The sequence below is a fragment of the Berghia stephanieae genome, chromosome 7 (genome assembly GCF_034508935.2).
Source record: "Berghia stephanieae isolate SIO BIC M18660-M18661 chromosome 7, UCSD_Bste_1.3, whole genome shotgun sequence".
NCBI classification, from domain to species: Eukaryota; Metazoa; Mollusca; class Gastropoda; order Nudibranchia; family Aeolidiidae; genus Berghia; species Berghia stephanieae.
In genome coordinates this window covers 29605627-29614904 of record NC_088366.1, presented here as the reverse complement: position 1 = coordinate 29614904, position 9278 = coordinate 29605627, and the positions used below count along the sequence as shown (strand labels likewise).

At 36.3% G+C, this 9278-nt stretch overlaps 1 protein-coding gene across 1 annotated transcript; it reads left to right on the top strand.

The window, feature by feature from the left end:
- The first annotated feature begins 96 nt into the window (after nt 1–96).
- Nucleotides 97–6607, top strand: LOC144977022 (transmembrane protein 70 homolog, mitochondrial-like). The gene is made up of 2 exons (XM_078921718.1): nt 97–254; nt 5788–6607. The coding sequence occupies exon 2, from the start codon at nt 5828–5830 to the stop codon at nt 6557–6559; it is 732 nt and encodes a 243-aa protein (XP_078777844.1). The 5' UTR covers nt 97–254; nt 5788–5827; the 3' UTR covers nt 6560–6607.
- Nucleotides 6608–9278: the final 2671 nt, after the last annotated feature.

Below are 9278 nucleotides of genomic sequence, written 5' to 3'. Positions count from 1 at the left end.
TTATCTAGAAATATGCTGTGGTGATGCACTACAGTGACTCTTATTAATTGAAGTCAAAATGAGAAATCGAAACTTGAAACAATGATTGCCACTGCCATTGTCTGCTGTGTCCTTTGACTTTGACTATCAGCTCACCTATTATTACGATGTAGATATTATTTTAAAAAGAGAAGCATACTTTTCTAATAGTATTTGGCATTAACAGTCACGTTTTGAGAAACTTCTATCTACTTTAGTTCACAACAGGAAATGAAGTGAGTAGGAAATTGCCAGTATAGAAAATAAAAATTTCCCGGCGGCGAGGGGGGATCGAACCCGCGACCTTTCTGGTACGATTGCTACGCCTAGCCCTAGCCGCGGAGAGCGTGACTCTACCGTATGAGCTATCCACGATCCCCAAAAAAGATCGCTTCTAACCCTAGTCTTATTATAGCCTTCTCTCCCTGACTTCTTAAGGTCACGGGTTCAACACTCACTAAACGCCGCGAAGTAGTTGGCCAGCATTTAAGCTTAATATAGTAGATGGAAATAGCCAATATTCTCAACACAAACATGTAACGTAGAAATTATTGAGACTGAGTATGCTCCGGTATTTGGGATGAATTTTTAATTCAGAAAAATGAGTGGAGCAGGCACTTATGTTGATAACGACAAGAAATTAAATGAGTAGGAAAGTGCCAGAAGACAATTAAATAGAGATAAAAATTTCGCGGCTGCAATGGGGCTCGAACTCGCGACCTTGCTGATACAACAACTCCGCTTGGCCTGGGAGAGCGTGACTCTATCACTCTATCTACTTTAGTTCCAGCTTTAAAGTAAAGTTACAGTTAAGTTAAAGCAAGACTAAGTTTGAGTTTGACTAAGACTAAGACACTTCAGAGGCAGGCACTGTGTAACTTGTTTTTTTTTTTTTAATTAAACTTTAATTTTTCGCCCTTTACTGTTTAGGTTACAATGGCGTTATTTGTGAACCTATGTGGCTAACTTTTGTTTCATTATAAAGGACATTAGTCAGAGAGGTTGGCCTGTGAAAGTGACATTTATTTAGCATCTTTAAGTTGTTCACCATAAATTTAGATAGAAAAAACTGAACGCCTACCATCAAAAGCAGTTTGGATTTGAAGATGCATTTGTTTTCTACAAAAAAACATTCGGTTCTAGACAATCCTTGATGATTTTAAAAAGTTATGTTTGAAATTATTTAGTAATTTTCATTCCTTGTGAAATCCAATCATCATTCAATGGATGTCGTCTTAAAAAGACCAGTTTTTAAAAAAGTTTCTTCAGAAAAAGATTGGGGAAGAAGTGTTACTAGATATGCAATCTGGTGCATGAAATGATTTTGCATAAGTGTAGTAAAAATTGGTTTGCAAAATTTGTTCCGTGGCGGGTGCGAGACTCTCTCTCTCTCTATCTCTTTTTGTTGCCTTTATTTTGATGCCTCTATTTTTTTTTTTGGGGAGTGCATACAGACACAGTAACTGGGCACCTAGCCTCAGGATCTACGTACACATTAACTGGTATACCGTTGCAATACAAGCAATGGATGGACCTCGTTGTCTTGAGCGTGTGCGTGCATGTGTGTGTGTGTGTGTGTGTGTGTGTTATTTTTAAAAATCAATACAATTTTACCCATTAAAGGCGAGATTCAATCTTACACCAGCCTGACACCAGATATTAGTCTTCATGTTATCATTAAAATACAAGCTATCCGATTATAGCTTAATTGAAGGCTGAGTTGAAATACTCTTACTGCTCTCTTGGTGGAAACGATTTATTCTGCATTAGCAATATGGAGAAAAAAAATCAGTGTCACTTTTAAGAGGTTAAAATTTCATGAAGCATGCACCATGAAGCACCGTAACACTCCTTTGATCTATGTCATCAGGCAACCCATTGTCTCTTTCATCTTCCCCCATGCCCCCTATCCCCCTCCATTTCTCTCTTGTCATTGTGTCATCCCTTCCCATCTCATGGTAAAACCAGTGATGATAATCCTCCGTGGAATTCCGTGAATTTAGGATTTTTTCAGAAATTTTCTGCTCTTTTTGCCATGTCAAACATTTTCTGCTAAGTGGTAGTTCAGTGGAAAAATCACCATTATGCCTTGTGTCATTTTTTGACACCTCTGCTCAGTTGCGTGAATTTTGGTGACACTCCCATATCCATGATGTCCGTTTAGACACACTGGTGCCAAATGTCAAAAGTGGCAAGAGACACACGATGGCTTTGGATGAGAAGATGATCGAAAGGGAAAGGGATGGAGCAAATGGGTGTAAATATTTTTGTACTCTTTAGCTGTAGCATGATAGTAAATTTGTCGATTTTATTAGTTTTATAAGCGTCTCTTTTTTTTTCTTCCATCCTTTTTTTTTTTTTTTTGGTTTGTTCTGCATTTGTTAATAGAATACATTACAACTTATGTCAAATAAAACAATAATAAAAAAAAAAATTAAAATCAATTCATAAAGTATTCTTGCAGAGTGCTCTCTCTCTCTCTCTCTCTCTCTCTCTCTCTCTCTCTCTCTCTCTCTCTCTCTCTCTCTCTCTCTCTCATCCTTATTTCTCTCTCAGCCACCCTTCTATCTTCATTTTATGTTTATAGATATCACTTGGTAAAAGAGAGAAAGTATGTAACAGTAAGTTAGGCTGATCGATTTAAGAAATAAATGTTTAGCGTCATAATTTTCTCTTTAGATGGAATGTGTTTTGCAATTGATTCTTCTTCTTCTTCTTCTTCTTCTTCGTTCCCGTCACGTCACATGGTCAGTCCGGTCTGGTGAATGAAGCCCACAGTGGTCCTGAGGTCGTCCTCACTGCCGTACAGCTTCTTTGAGTATGGGGTTGGGTCAGGCCAGAAGTTCCTTCTCAACTGGTTGTACCTTGGACATTCCATTAGGACATGATGTCCATTTTCATTTTCAAGTCCGCAGTCACATTGTCCAGAGGCACCTGCTCTGGACATCCTCCACATATGTTCCTTTAACTGGTTGTGTCCAGTTCTCAGTCTGAAGATGATGACCTGTTCCTTGATTGGGTCATTCATGTTGTATTCTGGGTGCTTCTCTCTCCATCTCTGAGACTGGATAACTTTGGCCATTTTGTTAATTTCTCCTGTTGAGTACGTTGGGGAGGGTTGCTGCATGCGACTGCCTGCCTTTGCCAGTTGGTCAGCGATCTGATTTCCAAGTATCCCACAGTGTCCTGGAATCCACTGCAGTACAATGTTGCAATTGATTCAAAATTCTTATATAATATAAGCTGAATAACCACAAGGTCGCAGTTATACACACATAGCAGGTTTGTAATGTAAAAACAAATACCTCCTGGTCTACTGACCAAAAGTTTAATATAATCTCTTGATATAATGAGCACGATAGGCCTCTAAAATGTGTAATTGGAAATGACAATTCGTTAAATTATGTTTACAAAAAATCAGATGTGACTTAATGATCAAAATAGATGTGTGTTATTTTTGCATTGTCTTTTATGGAAATGTCTTTCGAACTCCAAGCCCTTGGTTTATTTTACTATCTTGGCACAAACGAAACTGAGATGTCTTGATTTATGACCTGATCAAGGTACCTGACGACGCGGTTTTGGTTGAACGACCTGATCGATAAGCAGTTTGGAAATTGGAACACGTGTTGTTTTTGGCGATGTGGTCTTGTAGTCTCCGTAATACAATCTTTTCAACAATCTTCGATATAAAGTTGAGATTTGAGACTGGATGGTAGTTTTTAAAAGGATCTCAGAGTCTAGACTTGGCTTTTTCAGCAATGGAGTGACGAGAGCTTCCTTAAACGATGATGGAAAAACTGCAGTCTCAAGGGAATAGCTCACAATTCACGCTAAGCTCAGTGCAAGTTCATTAACACATGACTTAATCAATGTCGTTTGAGTTGAATCAAGGCTACATGATTTTTTCGGGGCTTTTAGTACTGTACTTCTTTGATTTCGTTTATGGTTGCAGGTGGGAATTTAGTAAAGCAATGAGGGGTGGATTGTGTGTATCAAATCCGAAGTTTTCAGAAATCAAAGTGGACTATCTACTCAATTTATCATCTTAAATTAGTATCCCTCTTTCTCATCATTCCCCCCCCCCCCTCCTCTCATTCACTCTCTTACTCAAACTCGACATAAAATACATGCCGGACCAATGTACTAGTATTTTACTCACATCAATAAACCCACTCCCTCCTCGCTTTTCATCAGTGGGAACTCTACACTTGTAGAGTAACATCACGCTATCGTGATTTATGCATTAAAAATAAATCTACAAGACATGCTTATTGTGATTAAAGTGAGCAAAACAAATGCTGGAATGAGAATGCAAGCTTTTGTGTCACATTGCATGTAGCATGTCTTTGACTGAAATGACCTTTAAATGCCTTTAAGGCTTAAATTTTTATTATTATTATTATCCACATCTATAAAACATAGGGGGATCCTGGTATCCCATTTGGTTGAGCACTCGTCTCATTATCCTATCCCTGCGGAAAATTGCAAATGAAAACCCCAAAAATTGCACCCAAAATTTTAAAAATTGCATGCAAATAATGCAAAAATTGCAAATTTAAGACATTGTTTTCAATAAACAGCGCACAATAATTTATTCTTGCTTTAATTCTATGACAAGCACAGACCACCAATTTTAGTTGGTATGTATTATACAGTATTGTGTCCATAAATTACATTAAATTACATTGCTATTGACATTGCATATACAGAAAATAAATAATATTCCAGGTATATACAGGGGATGCCACCAGGAGATTTCGAAAAAACCCCCACAAAAAACACTTTTACACAAATGCATGGATTCCTAACAATTATGTGGTAGATAAGCTCATAACTTTTTTAAAAATTATTATTATAATAATAATAATAATAATAATAATAATAATAATAATAATAATAATAATAATTATAATTATATTATTATTATTATTATTATTATTATTATTATTATTATTATTATTATTATTATATTTCCAAGTACCTACATCTATACATCATAATAATACAGTGGAACTCGGGAGTAACGAGATCGTGGGGACCGGCCATAAAAACGGTCTATTTCCGAGTTACATGAATCTGCTTATGATAGTATATTAAACACCCATAATAATAATAGATATATATAATATATATATAATATATATAATAATATTATATATATAATATATAATATATATAATAGATTGATGTTAGCAATAAAACTATTATTAAATAGCATAATGTCATATTTTGTGTGACGGTGGCAATAGTATTTTCCTATGTTTAGCATTATATGATTATATGCGACTCCAGAACATGGAAAATTGCAAACAATTTCGGCAATTGTCAAAATTGCTGTCCCGTTGCGTTAACTGCGAAAAATCGCGGCCACGTTGCGGCCGCAAGCGCCGCGATTTCATGGAGGGACAGATTATCAAAGAGACCAGTAACAGCCCCAGATGTATTTTTTTCCAGCAGTATTTGGATAGCAGAGTTGGAAGACTAAGATTAAAAGATCATGTATTTGAGGTCTCATGGTAGGCAAGAAGCTATGGCTAACATAACTAAGAAAAAGTAGAAAGTAAAAAACAAACACAAAAAACAATTCGTTTTAGATTAAACTACAAAACAAAATGAGATCTTCATTTTCCTCATTGAAAGTTACAAAACAGGGGATTGACATTTTTCTTCTTGAACTTGAAGGTTTAGTTGGAGCTGGGGCTATGGACTAGTGGGTTGTATTATGTTATTAGTTGATTAATTAATTAATTTCTCTTGTCCTTTCAGATTTTGAACTCATATTGTATTTTCAAGTATCAGAATCAAAATGACAGTGCTAAAGACAGTCTTCAGAAGCAAGTCACATTCCCGGTTACTTCTGCATTTCCCAGCTATTCTTCAGAATTCTACTGCATGTTTATCTACAACATTTGTACTCAAGTATAGTCAACCAAATTCTAATCCATATGTCTTTCCAACAGTTTTGCTGCCGAAAAGTAACAAAAACTGGGTTGAGAAACAGAGGAATATATTCTTAAACCGCAGTTACAGCACTGGTTCAGAATCGCCTGGAGATAAGGGCATACACGTGTATGAGGGCCGAGTAAAAGGCTTATTGAAAAGGGTGAAAATCTTCTCGTTGAGTACCAGTTTTATAGGAGTTGTGGGGCAACCATATTTGTGGTACACAGTTCAAGACATGTCCCTTTACCTTGCTGCTCCTCTTTTCACTGCCGTCAACTTTTTTGTATTTGCCAACCCCATCATGATTCATTATCTGGCTAAACGGTACGTCACAGAACTTCATTATAATTCAGAAACTGAAACTTATACAGCGACAGTGCTTTCATTTTTTGCAAGGAGGCAAAGTTTTACATTTACTGCAAACGATGTGGTGATCCCAGAAATTCCTGGCCTTTTTTCTATGCTTATTGCCAAGGGAAGGCCTATTTTTGTCGACCATAGAGACTTCACAAGTATTGAAGTCTACAAAAAGATGATGGGGTTTGATAAACCTTTGGACTTAACTTGTGATGCTGACTCAAATAAAGAAAACTAAAACACAGTTTGTTTTTTAAAAATAAAAAAAAATATCTAGATATACAAAGTGATTTGTTTTCGAGTGATGTGTATTTTATTTTTTATCTTTTTTATCTTATTTTTGTGACCAAACAGTAAAGCCATGCTTGGAAAGTTTTCCTGTTAGTTATACAATCACCAAAAACCTCAATACAAACTGTTCATTAGCTGTCTGTCAACAAACTTCCAAACACATTTTGATCATTAAAAGAAAGGAAATAATATTTAAAACATTTTTTGTTTTGTTTGTTTAGTAAACGGTGTCACACTTAATTACAATAAGCATGTATAACAGTTGATCAAATAGAAGCACACAATCCAGATTTCAGCTTTGTCAAACGAAAGCTATAGAAATTAAAAGAAAGTTGTGAAATTCTCCTAGTGTTTGAGGAATATTTTTTTTACAGACTGATGAGAGGAAATGAAACCTGGATCTGTCAATTTTGATTCAGAGATAAAATGCAATGTAAGCATTTGAGTGTATTCCTCTTTGTTGGATTTTGTGCTTGTGTCCGGATGAGACATAAGTGATCTCACACTAAGTACATTGGTGGTATGCTCTTGGAATCCACATCTGATCCCTATTTGTTTCCAGTTCCCCTATGTCTTACTTTTTCTTGGGTGCTTTAATTGTAATTCTAGAACTTTTTACTATCCCATTTTCTTCCTTTTTACTGGCACTGATATAACCTAAATGTGTTGCAAGCGCTGTAAAACCCTTAAAAAACAAAACAAAAACATAGGACTCCGGCCAGGGCCAGGACAAAACCAAGTAATCTCATTCCAAGACAAAGACAGAAAGCATATTGGAAAACAGATATAAGGGGATAGAAGACACAGTATGTAACCCCCTGCACACTATGGGAGGTCAGGAACCCCACCCAGAAAGGTGATCATTAGGTCATTTGGTAGAGCTCTCTAAGGGACAGTATCAATCTACTGTGCATTTGGGATTTTTCACCTCACCCCTCCTTCGTCTGCACAGCAAAGATTGGGTAGCTGGGTCTGGTGGATCAGATGGAACGATTTATGGATAGCAATCTATTGCTGTTTTGTGTTTCTGGCTCTGAAGAACTACTTTCCATGATGATAATGATATTCTCACAGGAAGTCGATGGTTGGCATTCTTTTGGCTCACATATTTTTATTTTTAAAGATCAAAGCAATGAAAACATCTGATCTCTGTGAAAAGGCATACCATGCTGCAACACAGTTAATATTTCAAACTTATTGTTTTTCAAAATCCATGTCTCTTTTCCCACACTTTATCCTATTGCAATGTGGTATTCCTTTCCTTCTTTTGCTCCATCAGATGCAGAGCAGATTTCGCTAGATAAAGCCCAAGGAGTCAAAGTTGATCACATGTTCAGTAAATAGACAATTGCAATTGCTCGCAATGGAAAGAAGGTTATCCGAAAGCAAAGAACAATCTGTCCATTTTTTATTTTTTTTAAATTCTTGGGGTCTTGCAGCTCTTACAGGTCATTTCAGAAAAAAGGAAGATGATGGGAGGGTGAAAAGATTGTGGATTTGTACTTTAAGCCCACGAAGGAAGCGGGACATTTTTGACAAATCAAATCAGTAGATTTCAATCTGTCCCTGCGGAACTATGCCATTTTTTGGGCAAAATTATGCCAATATTATGCCCCTCAAAAAAGGCAAATTATGCCATAAATCCGACATTTATGCATGTTCTTGCGTGCTTTTGTAACCCTCAAAACCTAATTTTCACAATAAATATGAATACTGATAGGTTTAAAAGCTACATTAAGTTGTTTCATTTCATTAAAACAACTAAAAAGCGAAATATATACCAGACTACTTGACAATGTAGAAGTACACTATTTTAAAGAACATTGATTTTAACCCTTAGCATGCTACACCAGCCTCTGTGGCAGTCAGAGAGAGGCCACCCAAGGCAGAGTAGCGTGTTAAGAATGGGTTAATTAAAAAATGTCACCTAAAATAGCTAACGTTTACATGGTCAAATGATTAGGAAAAAAATCCCAAGAAACACATGAATGACAATGATAAATAAAAAGAAACGAAATTTCAACAACATTATTTTATTTATTACTGGCAATACTGAGACTGCATTTATTTGAAATTATGACAAGAACTGCTAATTATTGTGAGTAGAACCTAAAAAATCATCTTTGAAAATCACATGAATGTCTTTGAAAATTACCTTTCAATGATGTACGAACTGCTAAAAATAAATTAAGAAATATTACCATTTACAACAAAGAATCAATGAAATTGTTACAATACATGAAAACAAGGCCCTTGAGGTTATCCTCACTCAAAGAACGTCTGCTGTCTGATAAGACCAGGTTTATAATGAGAAACTTCGCTCTGCATCAGCTGAATTCACAAGAGCAGAAATATACTTTCATGCACACTTTGACAAGAGGCAACTCATCTGCCTTGCTGTTCCAGAATATAGTGAGGTTCACTGGCAACTTTTGTTTAGCTTTTTGCTGACAGATGCGGAGTCGAATGCGGAAGACCACAGGATGTGGCCGCATCGGATGCCAATGTGGCAGCATCTTCCTGGATGGACAGTCCAATTGAATACACCTAAAATTCATACCCAGACAGAAACACATCAATAAGATGGGTACACACAAATAAAATATAGATTACCATGGAGGTTTGCACAAGTGTGTTCACCACCCCATTGCACTTTTCTCATGAAA